The sequence below is a fragment of the Oscarella lobularis genome, chromosome 15 (genome assembly GCF_947507565.1).
Source record: "Oscarella lobularis chromosome 15, ooOscLobu1.1, whole genome shotgun sequence".
Taxonomy (NCBI): domain Eukaryota; kingdom Metazoa; phylum Porifera; class Homoscleromorpha; order Homosclerophorida; family Oscarellidae; genus Oscarella; species Oscarella lobularis.
In genome coordinates this window covers 295,140-315,807 of record NC_089189.1, presented here as the reverse complement: position 1 = coordinate 315,807, position 20,668 = coordinate 295,140, and the positions used below count along the sequence as shown (strand labels likewise).

Here is a 20,668-nt window from a genome sequence, read left to right as displayed (position 1 = left end):
GAGGGAGAGGGCGGGCGGGGAGGGGCCATATGTGCGATCGTAAATCAAGTACACAAAGCACGTGACACGAAAATTAACCAATCGGGTCAACGTTTACGCGTTTCCCACCGCAGCGTACATGGCCGCGATTTCCGCTTTGAAGAACTGCTTCATTACGGGTCGCTTTACCTTCATCGACGGCGTTATCAAGTTGTCCTCGATGGAAAAAGGACGCGGGTGAAGGTAAACGGCTTTCGCCTTGGAAATAAGTCACGTGATGAAAGCACTACGACGTCATTGTGAGAATTCAAACCTGTTCGAATCCTTTCAACCCGTTTTTCTTCCCTAGCAACACGATGTCGTCGAGAACGGCCTTTTTGGCTTCCTAAAGGATTCGATAATTAAAAAGATTAATTATTTAATTAAGGGGCGGGACCTCGCTTGCGCATATTTCGGCGAACGTTCCCTTCCAGCCTTTCTCGGCGGCAAAACTCGTGAAAACCTCTTCGTCCGGGACTATCACAGCAACAATGTACGCCTGAAAAAAATCAAAATCAAAATTGATTTAATTTTATTACTAAAAACTGACCTGAAGGCTTTCGCCGTATATGAACGTTTGAGCAACGAGTGGCGATAAATTGTACGCCTGTTCGATTTTCTCCGGAGCCAGGTACTCTCCCTAGAAACAAGAAAAAATTATGACGTCACAAAATAAATCAATAGCGGTACTTGAGCCAGTTTGAAAATATGTTTTTTCCTGTCGATAATTCTAAGCGATCCATTCTAAGAGGAAAGAAGCGTGAGGGAGTTGTTTTTTATTGTTTTTGTTTTTTTCTACTGAGTGCCATTCTCCTATGTCGCCTGAATGGAGCCAACCGTCTTCGTCCAACGCTTCCTTTGTCTTCTCCGGATTCTTATAGTATCCTTTAAAGACGTTATGCCCCCAGAAACACACCTAATCGAATCAATAAATAAATTAAAAAATAAATCAATGACTTATCTTACCTCTCCCTGGCCGTTTTGGGCGAAATAATCGAGTTCCGGCACGTCGACGAGCTTGATTTTGTTGCAGGCCAAAGGGGGCCCCACTTGGCCAACGTCCGAGCTCCCAAGCAGCGTAAGCGTCGATCCAGCGGTCGATTCCGTCTGCCCGTAGCCCTCCAAGACCTATATAATCACAATAGAGATCATTTTCATATGTTGGAATGATTTACGTGGCAGCCCAATGAACAGCGAAGAAAGGACATGACTTTGGACGATAGAGGAGCGGATCCCGACAAGACGAGTCGAATTCTGCCGCCCAACGTCGCCTAAAACATCAATAACATATATATATTTAATTTTATTAGATCCTACTTGGACTTTCTTGAAGACGATTTTATCCCAGATGCTGTCATTGCGAATAATTCCTCTAGAGGGATTGGTTTAGTAGTGTGCGTCGAAAGTGATGTCTTTACCGTTTTATGTCGTTCTCCTTCGAACGTATGGCCATTTGAAATAGAGTTTTCTTCACAAAGCTCTTACTTACACCGGCTATGACCTAAAGGGGGGAATCTATGGCTATTAATTGCCGTTATTTATTTGCTTTTTTGCCTTGTCGTAGACGCGATTGAGAAGACGAGGAACGCTGGGAAAGACGGTGGGTCTACGGGGGTCTCAGTCGCGGATTAATACAATTTAAATTATTTATTTTACTTGAGTGTCTGCAGATCGTTCATGAGCAATTTTATATCGCCTTGGAAGAAGCCAATGCGAGCTCCACCGCAGAAAAGACCGCACTAGACAAAATCAAATTAAAAATAATTTTAATTTTTTAATTTGTGTACTTGAATGATTCGTTCGAACGCGTGAGCCAATGGGAGATAGGACAAGTGAACGTCGTCCTTATTCAGCTCATTATCGGGCTGCAACTATTAATTAAATTCCAAAAAATTAGAAATTAATTTTCAAGGATTAATAAATTATTTACCTGCATAAATGCACCCGCTGTGTCGGCTATGAAGTTCGCGTGCGTTAGCATCACTCCCTTGGGATCCCCTAAGCCAAATCTCACTTAAAATGACTTGGAGTCTTTAGTAACTCATACCTGTTGTTCCGCTAGTGTAGCAAATAGTCGACAAGTCAGATGGAAGCGGTGGCTAATAGCAAATAACATAATCAAGAAGAAGTATTAATTATTAGTTAATAATTACCACGTGATCATGACGATTAGCCGCTCCCTCAGCCTAGAGCAAAAAAATAAATTACGAGTATTTAGTATTTGTATTTACCTCTAGATCGGTCATCGAAATGATGGTGAGATCCAATTCGCTAGCGCGCGTCTTCTCCTCTTCCGTCACATCCCCAATTTTGACAATCACTTTCAATTGAGGACACCGTTTCGTCACGTCGAAGAGAAGCGGAACCTTTGCGGCGTCGCACACAACAGTAGAAATTTCAGCTACAAAATCCTTTAGATTTATTTTTTATTTATTTATTCTTATGGAGGCTCCACCCTGATTGATGATGTATCCGGAAGCGTCGGGGCCAAGAGTGTCATAAAGCGGCACTAGAACCATTCTATAAGACAAGACAGCCATTTCCGTGATGACCCACTAGAGATACATAAGTAGAATTAATGACGTGTTGATTCTATTTGCCTACTTCCGGTTTATTCTGAGCATAGATGCCTATGAACGTCTTGCTGTCTGTTGTACAGTTGAACTTGGACACGAGTCCAGAGCCCAGATTTGTAGCTCGTTCATTGGCCTGAAAAGTAATTGAAATAAAAATCGAGACTAAGTATCAAAGACCTCGTTATAAGTTATCCATTCGAAATCTGATTGGGCGTCAGGACGCCAGCCAAGACAAGGCGAATCGCCTTAGAGTGCATGACGTCAAAAGTGCCCGTATTTAATAATCGATTAATTAAACCTGATATTCTTCTGCCGCGACAGAAGACGTCATACTGGGTCTTGACGTCATCGTACAAAGTTGCAACAAGTTTACCGCCTGGACAGAATTTGCTGATGCGAGCTCTCTCGGGGCCCTGGAAAAAGGAGGCTGTGAAAAGGAAAAGAGCTCCAAGGGGGCCCCTTCTATACGGGCAGTTCGATGCTTTGGTTGTCGAGGTCGACGAGAGACTGGAACGGCGTCGGACGAGAAGCGACGTAGTAGGCGGTCGCTGCGGCGACCGTTCCGAGGCCGATGAGCGTCGATTGGGACGACAGAAACGAAAGCCAGTCCGACATGGGTGTGTCGCGTTACTTCCCGGACAATGAGAGCCACGTGCACGGGTTAACATAATGTGGGAATTTCACGGACACAAAAACCACACTAATCGTCAGTTCCTCTATCTGTTTAGGGTTCGAACAACAGAGAAATCAAAGAAAAAACCTAAAGGGTACACAGAGAGAAAAATTCATAGCAGAAAAACGCCAAAGGTAAAAATGGGGTATAGGGAGACATGAAAACGCGAAAAGATACACAAAAATCAAGACTAATGGGTACAGGGAGATAAATTGCTACTGCATGTATGATACGCCTTACACAAATGAATGCTGACAGTTAGGAATTCAGACTCTTTTCGCCTTCTATTATCATTAGAAGGATGTCGCGGAACATGGGCCTCTCCTGCGGCTTGAGATGAACGCACCGCTTTAGTACGTCATTGAAAAACGGCGGGACATCCGTTGCTAGGCCTTCTGGAAGTTCGCCTCCACCCATGACGTGCAGGCGAATAAGATCGTTTCTCATATCTAAACTCATTTGTCTAAAAACAAGTAAAGGAATTATTTAATTAAACCTTTATATGGGCTTTGTTTTTCGCGGATTTCCCACAGCACTACGCCGTAGCTGTAGACGTCGGCTTTTCGAGCAAGATCCAACTTCGAGCGGTCGTCTCCGTCGCCGTACGGACGATCGCGATATCGCTCAGGGGCGATATGAGTGACAGTGCCTCCTGGCATATGCGAACTGTCTGGTCGCATCGTCGTAACGGAGCTGATACCCGCCATTTTAGAAAGACCAAAATCGGCCACCTGAAAGTAATGAAAAAAATCAAAAGCCCCTCTAGATAATACCTTAATTAATAATGAACCTTGCAAATGAATGGAAATATCAGATTAGGAAGAATGTTGACCAAGACGTTCTGCGCTTTCAAGTCTTGGTGAATGACGGAGGGATGGTTGTAGTGGAGATGAAGCATTCCTTCGGCGATTTGCTTGGCGAATATGACTCGCGACTGCCATTTTTCGACGGTTTCTTCGTGCTGCTTGGGCGACTTGAGTAGCGAATGCAAGCTACCTTCGCTTACGAAGTCCGTGACGAGAGCATAGTGTCGGGGAACGGCGCAGAGTCCAATGAGAAACAAGACGTTGTCATGCCCTTTGATTCGGAGGAGAATCGACGCTTCTTTTTTGAACATTTCGTATTCTCTGCCAACGAAACATGACTATCTAATTAATTAAAAATATAAAGATGTATGCTCACTTTTCCGTTCTTCTCTTTCTGAAATCGTAGAACAATTTCACGGCAACGGTCCTCTTAATTCCTCTTTTCTTCAGCGTCGCTTTGTACACTTCGCCGTAGCCTCCCCCGCCGAGAAAATCCTTGTCTTCGTCGTAAACTAGCTCGTCTCGTTCAATTTGAAGGTCAGGTTCCAAAAGTGCTTCCTAATAAGACACTAAACCACAACCCAAAGATTTAAAAGTAAAATACTTTGGTCATGTTCTCGTAGATTTCTGGAAAGACTTCTCTAACGCCTGAACCGAGATCGGCGGAGAATAGAGCGGCGCTCAACGCTTCTCGCGTCGCCTTGAGACCGTGTTTCCTGATCCACGCCTGGAGGAAGCGAAGCGGCTGATCTTCTCTCTCTTCTAATTCGATTTCTTTGATTTCGAAGTCGGTGAAGAAGGGCACGATGAATCGAGCGACGACTCTCCATTGAGAGCGCATTATATACGAAATTTCGTCCATTTCGAGATGAGAGGGATTATATCGGAGAGCTACATTTGCATAGACCAATAAAATCAAGAAAAAACGTATGAGAATAAGGAATTTACCAACGTCACGACTTGGTTCAAGTTTCAAAAAGCCGAATTTATCCGTCGTGACGAAATCGACGTCGGGAAGCTTCAGAGCACCCTGAAACACAAAATTAAACAATAAAAACACGATTTCCTAATACTAACCTCAACGTGATCACATATGTTTCTAGATGCGGAGCACTGAATGCGAAGAACCTGACGTCGATCGCCGGAAATGATCGTGACGTTGGCAGACATCGTTGGAAGACGTTCTAGATGCTCTCGATGATTGTAGGCGAAGTAGAAGGTGTCGACCCACGCGTCAATGGGACTATCTCTGACCGCTAGCAACTGCTTCATGTCGATCAAGTACGATTTGCGACGACTCTCGTTGATCCAGCCTACGATGTCGTCCGCTTCGACGACGTTTAAATGAGTGGGCGAGAGAACGAGATTTTTGACGCGTTGATCGAAGAGAAGAGGTAGAGCGCAGACGTCGTTGCGATAGTCGTTGCGATAGTCGAGATAACGATCCCGATGTTCGGGTCGTGTTGAGATGAGGCAGAGATCGAATTGCCACCCGTCGGGAATTTTAATTTTTTCGAAAGAGAGAGCATGGAATGAGAATGCCTGTTGACCCAACCCGTAGAAATGAGTGAAGAAACTGCAACTGACATCGTCGTTTGAAGAGGCGACGGCGACGGCGGAAGCGGCGGCGGCGGGAGCGGAAGGAGAGACGATGATTTTGACGACGGACGATTGAAGAAGAGCGGCGATTTTTCGCTGTCCCGCTCTATCAATGACGATTTTCTCGTCGAATTTAATTGGGTGTTTGGTCGTCGCCAAATAATCGTGAGGTTGATAGAAGAAGACGACTTTGGAAGCGCTCGTTTTGGGCGTCATTGGATCGAGATTGAGACCGTGCTCATGACACATTTCAATGTGTATGTCATTGTCGGATAAGCCGGAAGGAAGAGACAATTGAATCAGATCGCTCACGAATTCGTCGTCAAGGAGACCCTGCGATTGTTTGGCGTCGAATGTGAAGAGGGTCAAGCTCATTGACGTCATAGGAGTCGACGAAAGAGCGGTGAGAGGGTGAATTCGAAGGATTGATCCCGTATTTGGGATGGAGATCTCCGCTCCTTTGTCTAATGAGACTTGAGTGGCGAATCTCTTCCATCGAGTGAAGATGAGAACGCTTTCTGGCGTTACGACGCCAATTACGTCTTCTTCCCGTTGGGGAGACGGATGCAACAAGTCGCGTTCTTTTCGAGACAGCCCTTCGCAATTCTACACAAATTAAAATAATTATATATGACGTTTAAATATTGATTTCTACCATTGTTGGAGAGTTGGAACGAAACGGCGCATTCTTATCGTTCTCATCAAATTTGGACGTTTCTTGTTCAATTGGTTCGCTCAAATCGTGTCGAAGGAGTTTTTCAGTCATACTTTTTAAATCTAATCACGCAATGAAATCAGACTGGATAATGATATTAATCTTTATACCGTATTTCAAAATATCTAGTAGAGCCTCTGGTCTGGCCTCGCCATATTTATAGGGTGATCCTCCATATCGCAGAATAAAGAGAAGACCTCTTCTAACAATAGAGCAGACTGATTGATACCCTGTTGGAATGGGCTCATCTGATATTGAGATCTGTCAAATGAACTTTGTCATCGTAGAATGTCATATGAAAATATTTCAATTACCTTTTTGCACTTTTGAAAGTCAATTAGAATCATTTGGGCCAGAGACAGAGGAAAGAAGTCTTTCCCATATCCCCACAATAGAAAAGCAACTGGCCCCCCTAATGTGGGAATATCAACAACAACCGTTGAATGGAAGAATCGAGGAATGAGAGGATCATCCAATTTCATTTCAATCCACTCCTACGCAAATAAATCACATTATTTAATTAATAACAAACGTATCTCATTACCAGTGAACTGAACATGAACAGAAAAGCATCATTCAACACTTGCCCAGGACTACCACCGCCAATGAGAATTGCTCGATTAATATCAACTGTAGTGAATGAATGGTCGGCTCGAGGATGTGGTTTTTTTCCTGTGCATTGAGCTGGAATCCAATTCCCTTCAAACAAATGTCTAAATTCAATTCAAAAATAATTTTACACGTGACTCACTCTTTCGGATGCAAAACAACCAAACTTCATTGTTCCACCCCCCCTCGTCAGGATAATTTGGATGAGGAATGAATTGAGATCCGTCTGGTATTGGTGAAACAATCTTTGTTCCGAATCCGCCCATGATGACGAGATGTTCGTCTCCTTTCTTCCCTAACACGCACATTCCATGGCTCCTCCTCCCGCTGGGCGTTGATTGGTCATTGGAATGGATTCGTTGCCATTCCAACGTCAATCCATCCAATTTGTGAACATCGTTCGAATAGACAAGACGGCCATCAGACGAGTAGTAGCCACCACCAAATTGATAAATGTCCCGATTTTGGACGACACCGATTCGTGCGTTGACACATGGATGAGGAAGGTCGGATGGGCTGTTGGATGTTGCTCGTCGTTCATTCCATTGACTTGTCAACAGATTGAAGCACTCGATCAAATCGGGAGAACACAAGTATTTCTCTCCCGTCGATTCTCTCACCGCTACTCCTCCCCACACAAGCATTTCATCATTGATCACGGCGGCGACGTGTCCATATCGAGATGACGGACACGCGGATGACATTTCGAAGAGGAGAAACGGTTCGAGAGAATCGAATCGAGTGCTTCAACGACGAGACATCAAAACGAGTCTAAAAGAAAGAAGAATGATTATCGATGAAACACAAATCGTTGACTGGACCTTTGCAAGACGACTCAATCGCTCCAGCGACGACAAAACCGACTCAAAAAGGAGAACTACGATGGCGAAAACAGCATCACGTGACTTGGACCACACAAACAGATCAATAATAATAATTATTATTACAGGATAAAACGCTAACACGAAAGTATTGCAAATATTCAAGAGAAAACGTAGAAATAAAATGCACGTGAGAGTACGGGGATGTAACTGCATTTCAAATTTTGGGTTTACCTCAATTGGCTTTGTATTCCGCTTTGGTAAATCTGAAATATAAATTAATTACGAAATTTTGTAATCAAATTGATCAGACACCTTAGCAATAAATGCCGACTTTTTAGCCTTCCTTTCGCCTCCTTTGCCCTCTCTTCCGTACATTTGCTGTTCTTGTAGTCGATTGAACGAAGTTACCTTTCGTCGATGCGATCCGTTTTTACAGCGTACCTACGTGGAAAAGCGATCAATCGTCGTAGATTAGGCACTAAAGGCTACTCGAACCAACCTCGCAGCCTCGTTCGATCGCGATCGAAAACGGCGCGCGAGACGCGCAATTAGCCTCGCGGTGGCCTCGATCGAAAAGATAAGCCATTTTCTTAGCTATCTAGCGGCCGTAGGAACCCATAGTTGCTGTAAAAAATCGTTTTCTGGCTCTGTGCTACGGTGTTTAAACACCTTGAAGAAAACTGGGTCTTGACGTCATCGTACAAAGTTGCAACAAGTTTACCGCCTGGACAGAAACTTCTGATGCGAGCTCTCTCGGGGCCCTGGAAAAAGGAGGCTGTGAAAAGGAAAGAGCTCCAAGGGGGCCCCTTCTATACGGGCAGTTCGATGCTTTCGTTGTCGAGGTCAACGAGAGACTGGAACGGCGTCGGACCAGAAGCGACGTAGTAGGCGGTCGCTGCGGCGACCGTTCCGAGGCCGATGAGCGTCGATTGGGACGACAGAAACGAAAGCCAGTCCGACATGATGGGTGTGTCGCGTTACTTCCCGGACAATGAGAGCCACGTGCGTAGGTTAACATAATGTGGGAATTTCACGGACACAAATTGAAAAACCACACTAATCATCAGTTCCTCTATCTGTTTAGGGTTTGGACAACAGAGAAATCAAATGAAAAACCTAAAGGGTACACAGAGAGAAAAATTCAACCAGAAACTAAGTAGAAAAACGCCAAAGGTAAAAATGGGGTATAGGGAGACATAAAAACGCCAAAAAGATACACAGAAATCGAGACAAATAAGTACAGGGAGATATATTGTTACCGCATGTATGATACGCCTTACACGAATGCCGACAATTAGGAATTCAGACTTCTTTCGCCTTCCATTATCATTTGAAGGATGTCACGGAACATGGGCCTCTCCTGCGGCTTGAATTTGACGCATTGCTCCAATAGCGTGTTGAAAAATGGCGGAACGCCGGTCGCAAGGCCTCTTGGGAGTTCGCCTCCACCCATGACGTGTAGACGAATAAGATGATCGTTTCCCATATCTAAACTTCAAATGTGCGTTCGTCTACAATTAATTTAAAAAACTAACCTTTATATGGATGTTGTTTCTCGCGGATTTCCCACAACACCACTCCGTAGCTATAAACGTCAGCCTTCCTAGCCAGATCTAGTTTTGAGCGATCGTCTCCGTCGCCGTACGGACGATCGGAATATCGTTCAGGAGCGATGTGAGTGACCGTGCCTCCTGGCATCTTTGAACTGTCGCGTCGCACCGTCGTAACTGAGCTGACGCCGGACATTTTCGACAGACCGAAATCGGCCACCTATAAAGTATTAAAAAAATTCAAAAGCCCTATTTAATTAAGAACCTTAAATAACCAACCTTGCAAATGTAAGGAAAGATCAGATTAGGAAGAATATTGACCAAGACGTTCTGCGACTTCAAGTCTTGGTGAATGACGGAGGGATGATTGTAGTGGAGATGAAGCATTCCTTCGGCGATTTGCTTGGCGAATTTGACTCGCGACTGCCAGTTTTCGACGACTTCTTTACGCTCGGAAGATTTGAGGAGCGAAGACAAGGTTCCTCCGCTTACGAAGTCCGTCACGAGAGCATAATGTCGGGGAACGGCGCAGAGTCCTATAAGACTCAAGACGTTGTCATGCGCTTTGATTCGGAGGAGAATCGACGCTTCCTTCTTAAACATTTCGTATTCTCTGCCACGAAACATGACTATCTAATTAAATTTAAAAATGTATACTCACTTTTGCGTTCTTCTCTTTTTGAAGTCGTAGAACAATTTCACCGCAACGGTCCTCTCAATTCCTCTTTTCTTCAGCGTCGCTTTGTACACTTCGCCGTAGCCTCCTCCGCCGACAAAATCCTCTTCTTCGTCGTAGACAAGCTCGTCTCGTTCAATTTGAAGGTCAGGTTCCAAAAGTGCTTCCTAATAAGACACTAAACCACAACCCAAAGATTTAAAAGTAAAATACTTTGGTCATGTTCTCGTAGATTTCTGGAAAGACTTCTCTAACGCCTGAACCGAGATCGGCGGAGAATAGAGCGGCGCTCAACGCTTCTCGCGTCGCCTTGAGACCGTGTTTCTTGATCCACGCCTGGAGGAAGCGAAGCGGCTGGTCTTCTCTCTCTTCTAATTCGATTTCTTTGATTTCGAAGTCGGTGAAGAAGGGCACGATGAATCGAGCGATGACTCTCCATTGAGAACGCATTATATACGAAATTTCGTCCATTTCGAGATGAGAGGGATTATATCGGAGAGCTACATTTGCATAGACCAATAAAATCAAGAAAAAACGTATGAGAATAAGAAATTTACCAACGTCACGACTTGGTTCGAGTTTCAAAAAGCCATATTTATCCGTCGTGACGAAATCGACGTCGGGAAGCTTCAGAGCACCCTGAAACACAAAATTAAACAATAAAAACACGATTTCCTAATACTAACCTCAACGTGATCACATATGTTTTTAGATGCGGAGCACTGAATGCGAAGAACCTGACGTCGATCGCCGGAAATGATCGTGACGTTCACAGACATCGTTGGAAGACGTTCTAGATGCTCTCGATGATTATAGGCGAAGTAGAAGGTGTCGACCCACGCGTCAATGGGACTATCTCTGACCGCTAGCAACTGCTTCATGTCGATCAAGTATGATTTGCGACGACTCTCGTTGATCCAGCCTACGATGTCGTCCGCTTCGACGACGTTTAAATGAGTGGGCGAGAGAACGAGATTTTTGACGCGTTGATCGAAGAGAAGAGGTAGACCGCAGACGTCGTTGCGATAGTCGTTGCGATAGTCGAGATAACGATCCCGATGTTCGGGTCGTGTTGAGATGAGGCAGAGATCGAATTGCCACCCGTCGGGAATTTTGATTTTTTCGAAAGAGAGAGCATGGAATGAGAATGCCTGTTGACCCAACCCGTAGAAATGAGTGAAGAAACTGCAACTGACATCGTCGTTTGAAGAGGCGACGGCGACGGCGGAAGCGGCGGCGGCCGGAGCGGACGGAGAGACGATGATTTTGACGACAGACGATTGAAGAAGAGCGGCGATTTTTCGCTGTCCCGCTCTATCAATCACGATCTTCTCGTCGAATTTAATTGGGTGTTTGGTCGTCGCCAAATAATCGTGAGGTTGATAGAAGAAGACCACTTTGGAAGCGCTCGTTTTGGGCGTCATTGGATCGAGATTGAGACCGTGCTCATGACACATTTCAATGTGTACGTCATCGTCGGATAAGCCGGAAGGAAGAGACAATTGAATCAGATCGCTCACGAATTCGTCGTCAAGGAGACCCTGCGATTGTTTGGCGTCGAATGTGAAGAGGGTCAAGCTCATTGACGTCTTTGGAGTCGGCGAAAGTGCGGTGCGAGGGTGAATTCGAAGGATTGATCCCGTATTTGGAATGGAGATCTCCGCTCCTTTGTCCAATGAGACTGGAGTGGCGAATCTCTTCCATCGAGTGAAGATGAGAACGCTTTGAGGCGTTACGACGGCAATTACGTCTTCTACTCGTTGGGGAGACGGATGCAACAAGTCGCGTTCTTTTTGAGACAGTCCTTCGCAATTCTACAAAAATGAAAATAATTATGTGACGATTAAATATTGATTTCTACCATTGTTGGAGAGTTGGAACGAAACGGCGCATTCTTATCATTCTTATCGAATTTGGACGTTTCTTGTTCGATTGGTTCGCTCAAATCATGTCGAACAAGTTTTTCAGTCATACTTTTTAAATCTAATCATGCAATGAAATCAGACTGGATAATGATATTAATCTTTACCGTATTTCAAGATATCTAGTAGCGCCTCTGGTCTGTCCTCGCCTGCCCTATAGGGTGATCCTCCATATCGCAGAATAAAGAGAAGACCTCTTCTAACAATAGAGCAGACTGATTGATGCGCTGTTGGAATTGGCTCATCTGATATTGAGATCTGTCAAATGAACTTTGTCATCGTAGAACGTCATATGAAAATATTTCAATTACCTTTTTGCACTTTTGAAAGTCAATTAGAATCATTTGGGCCAGAGACAGAGGAAAGAAGTCTTTCCCATATCCCCACAAGAGAAAAGCAACTGGCCCCCCTAATGTGGGAATATCAACAACAACAGTCGAATGGAAGAATCGAGGAATGAGATGATCATCCAATTTCATTTCAATCCACTCCTACGCAAATAAATCACATTATTTAAGTAATAACAAACCTATCTCATTACCAGTGAACTGAACATGAACAGAAAAGCATCATTCAACACTTGCCCAGGACTACCACCGCCAATGAGAATTGCTCGATTAATATCAACTGTAGTGAATGAATGTGAGGATCGAGGATGTGGTTTTTTTCCTGTGCATTGAGCTGGAATCCAATTCCCTTCAAACAAATGTCTACATTCAATTCAAAATAATTTTACACGTCACTCACTCTTTCGGATGCAAAACAACCAAACTTCATTGTTCCACCCCTCGTCAGGATAATTTGAAGAAGGAATGAATTGAGATCCGTCTGGTATTGGTGAAACAATCTTTGTTCCGTATCCGCCCATCATGACGAGATGTTTGTCTCCTTTCTTCCCTAACACGCACATTCCATGTTTCGTTCTCCCGCTGGGCGTTGATTGGTCATTGGAATGGATTCGTTGCCATTCCAACGTCAATCCATCCAATTTGTGAACATCGTTCGAATAGACAAGACGGCCATCAGACGAGGTGTAGTTCCCACCAAATTGATAAATGTCCCGATTTTGGACGACACCGATTCGTGCGAAGAGACATGGATGAGGAAGGTCGGATGGGCTGTTGGATGTTGCTCGTCGTTCATTCCATTGACTTGTCAACAGACTGAAGCACTCCATCAAATCGGGAGAACAATAGTACGTCTCTCCCGTCGATTCTCTCACCGCTCCTCCTCCCCACAGAAGCATTTCATCATTGATCACGGCGGCGACGTGTCCATATCGAGATGACGGACACGCGGATGACATTTTCGATGAGGAGAAACGGTTCTAGAGAACGCAATCGAGTGCTTCAACGACGAGACATCAAAACGAGTCTAAAAGAAAGAAAAATGACAATTGATGAAACACAAATCGTTGACTGGACCTTTGCAGGACGACTCAATCGCTCCAGCGACGACAAAACCGACTCAAAAAGGAGAACTAAGATGACGAACAGGGAATCACGTGACTTAGACTATAAAAACAGATCAATTACTATTGTCACAGGATAAAACGCTAACACGAAAGTATTGCAAATATTCACGAGAAAACGTAGAAACAAAAAAGAATCAAACTGCACGTGAGAGTACAGGGATGTGACTGAACTTCAAATTTTGGACTTGCCTCAATTGGCTTTGTACTCCGCTTCGGTTATTAGCGCCACCACGATGTCGCGGAACGTCGGTCGATTCTGCGGATCGAATTGCAAAGATTTCTTCATGAGATCGTCGAAAAACGACGGAACACCCGTTGCTTGGCCTTCGGGAAATTTCTCTCCACTTTTCACGAGAAAGCGAATCATATCCTTATCCTTACCTAAGCGACAAAAATAGCCAACGTCTCAAAATGTCATAAACAATGAATTTGACCTTGATAGGGATGACGCCTTTCACGTATTTCCCACAGCAAAACACCGTAGCTATAAACGTCGGATTTTTTCACCAAATCCATCTTTCGACCCCCGTCGTCTTCGTCGCCGTACGGATGCTCGGAATAGCGCTCCGGAGCGATGTGAGTGACAGTGCCAACCGGATTCGAACCGTCTCGTCGCACCGACGTAGCGGAACTGACGCCAGACATTTTTGAAAGACCGAAATCGGAAACCTAGAAATAGTTTCATAAACAGGCACGTCTAAATCGAATAATCTACCTTGCAAATAAATTGGACGCTATTGCTGTGTCGAATGCACTCGACTAAGACGTTCTGCGCTTTCAAATCGTAGTGAATCACCGGCGGTTGAATGGAGTGGAGATGAAGCATTCCGTCGGCGATTTGCTTCGCGAATTGGAGTCGCGTTTCCCACTTCTCGACTGCCGCTTTGTGCTCGGGCGACTTGAGAAGAGAAGATAAATCTCCGCCGCTCACAAACTCGGTTACCAGAGCGTATATATATAGAAGGTCGGAATAGCGCAAAGCCCGATTAGACGCAGAATAGAAAGATGCATGCGGGTTGATTTGAAGAGAATTGCAGCCTCCTTCTTGAACATCTCGTATTCCCTGCAACGAAAACAACAGCTAATAAGAAAGGCAGAGTCTATATGTAATAAGTGGACTGACTTTTCCGTCTTTCTTCTTCTACTAAAATCCTTAAAAACTTTAACGGCGACTGTCTATTCCATTGTCCGTCGTAGACGTCTCCGTTGCTGTATTTACACTTTCCTTGCAAGTGGGGACGATGGGTCGTATTCACTGTGACCATTGCACTGATACAGAATTCAATTTTTAGCTACACTCAATCCTAACGTGTCTCTTACTTGATTCTTTTTCCACAATCCGTTGTACAGGCGGAACCGTCGGCATAGGTCATTATGCCTGGCCCTCAAGGAAATACTCTTCTCTATTTATTTAAAAAAGTTATTCTCTAGGTTGGGGTTTCACATAGAAAATTACTTACAAACATTTCCAGACGGTAAATTCATTTCCCCGTCGCTGATTCTCTGCACAAATAGACATAGCTCATTGATTTTACGCTTAATTTTATATATACTTAAAGTTACGAGGAGTCGCTCTGCCGCGCACAAAGAACTTTAGTTGTGATGACGGATTCCATTGGCAACTGCTTTTTACACATCCTCTGGACTGCTGCACATTTTTCTTCCATCTCCATAGCGACAGCACGATTGTGTTTGTGCACTTCTTCTTTTTCACAACAACTACTGATACTGACCCCACTGTGCACACAGGTGGCGCACGACAGTAAAAAACAACAATTAAATTTCCGCAGCAATAATAAACCGCTAGTGAAAAGCGATCTGCTGCCGGTAAGCGGCTTCGACGTTATCGCGATGAATACTACACTGCTCACAAACTCTCATAAGAACATCTACCGTTGCCTCGCGGCCCTTGGCTAGCATCCAATCCTCGATGACAGCACAGGCCCGAAGAAAATTATTAGAGAAGTTGCTCTTGTAATGTGCCGAACCGGCAGAAGCACCGATATCTTCTCTTAGAAAAGGAACAAGAAGCTCCCAATTTGCTTCTGCAAGCCTCGCGACAGCACGAATCAGGGTGGGGTTCATCTCCTTAGGAAGCGCACCTACAAAGAGATGAAGAAAGCGAATACTTGTGCCTTCTAAATCGGCTCGTCTGCATGTCTTACCTTCACAAATAGCCGGTAGTTGCTCGAACCAAATGTTTATTTGAAGAAGATCTTCACCATTCGCAGCCAGTGGTTCATCAAACGGATTCGAGAGTTGAGCAACGCTCGGAGAATACTCCTCCTCGTCACTATAAATCACAGCAAGACTACTGAGATCAATACCCAACTCCTTGTCGATGTGGCTGGCTTCTTTTATTTGACAACATATGCTGTATTTGAAACCTCGCATGCCCTGTTGACAAATGGACTTCATTTGTCGCCGAAACTCGTTTTTGATCGAGGCCAAGAACTTCCGGCTAATCTTTTTTGGGTCATCTTCATTGATGTAACAAATTGTTAGAGCTACCCATTTGCCTCGGCTCTGATACAACAATTCAACTTCAACTGCAGACAGAAAAATACGAAACATAGCATTTAAGTGTCTTTGAGGAGAAACACATATTGCTGTACGCGTACCTCGTACTGACGATTCCTCATCGTTAACCAAAAAGATGCATTGATGACGAGAAACTCGCGGCTTTTTTGAATACAAATTTAGAAAACGGGTCACAAGACGGAAGTAGAGACATTCTGGAACAAACTTCAGTTTTGTAGGAATGACGATAAGAGGAGCCGGGAAAAGAGACGAGTAAGTGTGCTCTTCCCAGCGAGTTCGCGAATAGCGAAACGACTCCCTTAGCATCGACGGAACATAAAATTCCTTTGCAGACGATTCAGGAAGAGGTGCGATGACGTCAAGAAGTTGCAAAAGTCGAACTATTAGTTTATTTTCATTTGCAATGCTCTCCGGGTTTCCGTTCTCTGCGGAATCGGACCCATCGCTAACTGACTTGGCTCCTTGTCTCATTTGCTTGAGACGGTACTTCATTAGTTCGCTTGACATTATTCCTGTTTTTTTAAGGTTATTCCACTCCGGTTCCAGATTTGGACCCGGCTTAGAAGCCGTCACAAACGTTGACAGAGCTTTGATTACCCACGTAGGACTCGTGAAAACAAAGTCTTTCAAGCCGTCTACTTCTGGGTAGTAGAGAATTGCTCCAACATTGGCAAGATATATTAACGCCGCCAGGATTTCGTCGCGACTTGATATAGCACAGATGTTCGGCTGCTGAGCGATCTCTGCTATTTCGTCCACTCTAGCCACAATCGTTTTCATGCTTTTGCGCCAACGGAAAAGGAGAAGTTCAAGATATACCCAAAATAGGGGCTGTTTTTGCATTCGCCTGCAATACGTCGAAGCCATGCGGTCTACTCTGCGTCGAATTTCCTCAACAGTTCGGCACGGAGAACCCGAACCAGATACGGAATTGTCTATTAGAAATATTCGCTGGATGAAATGACTCATCTCGCGAAAGTCTTCATCGTCTTTCCTTTCTTCGGCGTCTCTTTTGGGCAAAACGATGTGCCTAACAAATTCGCTGTCTCTTAGAAGTTCCTCAAAACGTTGTCCTTGCTGGCTTAACCACTGGGCTGAATCAGGAAACCTTTGCTTGTCGTTCTCCACGACGTCTCGGTGAGAACCAATTGCAAAAACAGGTGGTGGGTTCACCTCCTCGTCTTCGCCTAACCAATAATCGCCTCGTGCCGTTTCCTCGTGGGCCGCTGTGATCGAGCCAAACCAGTACAGTGGAAAGTCTTCATTTGTTCGAATCCAGCCCAAATCGTTTGACAGGTTAATGACGTCGCCATGCGTTGATCGATGAAATGACTCAGCTCTATCAGATAGCGACTTTGAGATGTCTATTACAACCATGTATATAGACAACCCAAAGGTGTTTGGCATGAGGGCCGAGTGAGTGGCAAGATAAACTTCTTGCCCGCCTAAATCCCATATGTCGCGAACGCCCAGCGTTCGATCGCGGAGAGCTTCTACGCTCGGTTTTTCTGCGATGAAACTGGACATCAAATTCAGCTGATTATGTGTGAGCGTTTTTGCGTCTATGCCAACCGCTTCCGCAGGACGTACAGATTTCGTTTTGACCGGAGAAACGCGATTCCCGGCTTCTTCAGCTTCTTCCTCTGGTTCGGAGTAAGAGTTTATCTTATCAGCAGAAGAAGCCGACTCAGAAGCGCTCTCTTTTAACGCCGACTGTTGTAAATTGCGATAGCAACCCTCTGCTATAAGAGTATCCAAGTGTTCTTTCCTGTTGGTGGCCACCCATCCGCTAACCGTAGTGTAAGTCATGGTGACGGCCGCCCCTTCCGTGCTCGCTTTACCGCTCTCAAACAGTCGGTCGAGAAGAGAGTCGACGAGGCACGACTTTCCAGCTCCGTCTTGGCCGACAACAATTACACGAGACCGATTAATTGACACAAAGCCGCGATGCAGGGCTTCGTCATAATATTTCTGAAAATTGCCTGAAGAGTCTTGAATGCAAAGACATTGACGTCGATCCCCGGAAATGATCGTGACGTTGGCAGACATCGTTGGAAGACGTTGTAGATGCTCTCGATGATTATAGGCGAAGTAGAAGGTGTCGACCCACGCGTCAATGGGACTATCTCTCACCGCTAGCAACTGCTTCATGTCGATCAAGTATGATTTGCGACGACTCTTGTTGATCCAGCCTACGATGTCATCCGCTTCGACGACGTTTAAATGAGTGGGCGAGAGAACGAGATTTTTGACGCGTCGATCGAAAAGAAGAGGCTGACGGCGGCCGTCGTTGCGATAGGCGAGATAGCGATCCCGATGCTCGGGTCGCGTTGAGATGAGGCAGAGATCGAATTGCCACCCGTCGGGAATTTTAATTTTTTCGAAAGAGAGAGCATGGAATGAGAATGCCTGTTGACCCAACCCGTAGAAATGAGTGAAGAAACTGCAACTGACATCCTCATTCGACGAGGCGACGGCGACGGCGGAAGCGGCGGCGGACGGAGCGGACGGAGAGACGATGATTTTGACGACAGACGATTGAAGAAGAGCGGCGATTTTTCGCTGTCCCGCTCTATCAATCACGATCTTCTCGTCGAATTTAATTGGGTGTTTGGTCGTCGCCAAATAATCGTGAGGTTGATAGAAGAAGACCACTTTGGAAGCGCTCGTTTTTGGCGTCATTGGATCGAGATTGAGACCGTGCTCATGATACATTTCAATGTGTACGTCATCGTCGGATAAGCCGGAAGGAAGAGACAATTGAATCAGATCGCTCACGAATTCGTCGTCAAGGAGACCCTGCGATTGTTTGGCGTCGAATGTGAAGAGGGTCAAGCTCATTGACGTCTTTGGAGTCGATGAAAGAGCGGTACGGGGTTGAATTCGAAGGATTGATCCCGTATTGGGAATGGAGATCTCCGCTCCTTTGTCTGATGAGAATGGAGTGGCGAATCTCTTCCATCGAGTGAAGATGAGAACGCTTTCTGTCGTTACGACGGCAATTACGTCTTCTACTCGTTGGGGAGACGGATGCAACAAGTCGCGTTCTTTTTGAGACAGTCCTTCGCAATTCTATACAAACGAAAATAATTATGTGACGATTAAATATTGATTTCTACCATTGTCGGAGAGTTGGAACGAAACGGCGCATTCTTATCGAACTTGGACGTTTCTTGTTCGATTGGTTTGCTCAAATCATGTCGAAGGAATTTTTCAGTCGTACTTTTTAAATCTAATCACGCAATGAAATTAGGCTGGATAATGATATTAATCTTAACCGTATTTCAAAATATCTAGTAGCGCCTCTGGTGTGCCCTCGCCGAATTTAAAAGGTGATCCTCCATATCGCAGAATAAAGAGAAGACCTCTTCTAACAATAGAGCAGACTGATTGATACCCTGTTGGAATGGGCTCATCTGATATTGACACCTGTCAAATGAACTTTGTCATCGTAGAATGTTATATGAAAATATTTCAATTACCTTTTTGCACTTTTGTAAGTCAATTAGAATCATTTGGGCCAGAGACAGAGGAAACTTGTCTTTCCCATATCCCCACAAGAGAAAAGCAACTTGCCCCCCTAATGTGGGAATATCAACAACAACCGTCGAATGGGAGAATCGAGGAATGAGATGATCATCCAATTTCATTTCAATCCACTCCTACGCAAATAAATCCCATTTCTTAATTAATTAATACCAAACCTATCTCATTACCAGTGAACTGAACATGAACAGAAAAGCATCATTCAACACTCCCTCAAGACCAAAGCCGCCAATGAAAATGGCTCGATTAATATCAATGGTAGTGAAAGAATGTCCTAATCGAGGATGTGGTTTTTTTCCTGTGCATTGAGCTGGAACCCAATTCCCTTCAAACAAATGTCTACATTCAATTCAAATTAATTTTACACGTCACTCACTCTTTCGGATGCAAAACAACCAAACTTCATTGTTACACCCCAAGTCAGGATTATTTGGATCAGGAATGAATTGAGATCCGTCTGGTATTGGTGAAACAATCTTTGTTCCGTATCCGCCCATCATGACGAGATGTTCGTCTCCTTTCTTCCCTAACACGCACATTCCATGTCTCGATCTCCCGCTGGGCGTTGATTGGTCATTGGAATGGATTTGTTGCCATTCCAACGTCGATCCATCCAATTTGTGAACATCGTTTGAATAGACATCACGGCGATCAGACGACAAGTAGTGACCACCAAATTGATAAATGTCCCGATTTTGGACGACACCGATTCGTGCGTAGAGACATGAATGAGGAAGGTCGGATGGGCTGTTGGATGTTGCTCTTCGTTCATTCCATTGACTTGTCAACAGATTGAAGCACTCGATCAAATCGGGAGAACACCTGTACTTCTTTCCCGTCGATTCTCTCACCGCTAGTCCTCCCCACACAAGCATTTCATCATTGATCACGGCGGCGACGTGTCCCATTCGAGATGACGGACACGCGGATGACATTTTCGAAGAGGAGAAACGGTTCGAGAGAACGGAATCGAGTGCTTCAACGACGAGACATCAAAACGAGTCTAAAAGAAAAAAAAATGTCAATTGATGAAACACATATCGTTGACTGGACCTTTGCAAGACGACTCAATCGCTCCAGGGACGACAAAACCGACTCAAAAAGGAGAACCACGATGGCGTAAACAGCATCACGTGACT

The 20,668-nt window shown here is 44.8% G+C and overlaps 4 protein-coding genes across 4 annotated transcripts; all 4 read right to left on the bottom strand.

Annotated features, from left to right (window-relative positions):
* Nucleotides 1-19: 19 nt before the first annotated feature.
* On the bottom strand, nt 20-3,223 carry LOC136195903 (long-chain-fatty-acid--CoA ligase 1-like). Its single transcript, XM_065985385.1, has 22 exons — nt 3,063-3,223; nt 2,893-3,007; nt 2,772-2,839; nt 2,623-2,727; nt 2,474-2,573; nt 2,250-2,419; nt 2,172-2,204; nt 2,066-2,117; nt 1,949-2,016; nt 1,806-1,889; nt 1,675-1,757; nt 1,573-1,624; nt 1,437-1,519; nt 1,336-1,390; nt 1,194-1,289; nt 985-1,146; nt 818-934; nt 709-762; nt 569-658; nt 416-517; nt 293-364; nt 20-237 (listed from the first exon to the last, which is right to left on the bottom strand). The coding sequence occupies exons 1-22, from the start codon at nt 3,207-3,209 to the stop codon at nt 94-96; spliced, it is 2,052 nt and encodes a 683-aa protein (XP_065841457.1). The 5' UTR covers nt 3,210-3,223; the 3' UTR covers nt 20-93.
* A 13-nt stretch (nt 3,224-3,236) lies between these two features.
* LOC136195898 (uncharacterized) lies at nt 3,237-7,891 on the bottom strand. The gene is made up of 13 exons (XM_065985379.1): nt 7,818-7,891; nt 7,139-7,767; nt 6,932-7,086; nt 6,702-6,881; nt 6,498-6,648; nt 6,328-6,449; nt 5,151-6,278; nt 5,022-5,103; nt 4,678-4,964; nt 4,450-4,631; nt 4,058-4,394; nt 3,764-3,998; nt 3,237-3,716 (listed from the first exon to the last, which is right to left on the bottom strand). The coding sequence occupies exons 2-13, from the start codon at nt 7,698-7,700 to the stop codon at nt 3,526-3,528; spliced, it is 3,612 nt and encodes a 1,203-aa protein (XP_065841451.1). The 5' UTR covers nt 7,701-7,767; nt 7,818-7,891; the 3' UTR covers nt 3,237-3,525.
* A 927-nt stretch (nt 7,892-8,818) lies between these two features.
* LOC136195899 (uncharacterized) lies at nt 8,819-13,304 on the bottom strand. The gene is made up of 12 exons (XM_065985381.1): nt 12,716-13,304; nt 12,510-12,664; nt 12,280-12,459; nt 12,076-12,226; nt 11,908-12,029; nt 10,733-11,860; nt 10,604-10,685; nt 10,260-10,546; nt 10,032-10,213; nt 9,650-9,983; nt 9,356-9,590; nt 8,819-9,308 (listed from the first exon to the last, which is right to left on the bottom strand). Exons 1-12 carry the CDS (start codon nt 13,272-13,274, stop codon nt 9,115-9,117), a joined length of 3,609 nt encoding a protein of 1,202 aa, XP_065841453.1. The 5' UTR covers nt 13,275-13,304; the 3' UTR covers nt 8,819-9,114.
* A 294-nt stretch (nt 13,305-13,598) lies between these two features.
* Nucleotides 13,599-20,668, bottom strand: LOC136195897 (uncharacterized). The gene is made up of 15 exons (XM_065985378.1): nt 20,583-20,668; nt 19,906-20,532; nt 19,700-19,854; nt 19,466-19,645; nt 19,262-19,412; nt 19,103-19,215; nt 16,064-19,055; nt 15,608-15,991; nt 14,996-15,544; nt 14,903-14,945; nt 14,763-14,845; nt 14,566-14,711; nt 14,158-14,505; nt 13,877-14,111; nt 13,599-13,823 (listed from the first exon to the last, which is right to left on the bottom strand). The coding sequence occupies exons 2-9, from the start codon at nt 20,462-20,464 to the stop codon at nt 15,246-15,248; spliced, it is 4,833 nt and encodes a 1,610-aa protein (XP_065841450.1). The 5' UTR covers nt 20,465-20,532; nt 20,583-20,668; the 3' UTR covers nt 13,599-13,823; nt 13,877-14,111; nt 14,158-14,505; nt 14,566-14,711; nt 14,763-14,845; nt 14,903-14,945; nt 14,996-15,245.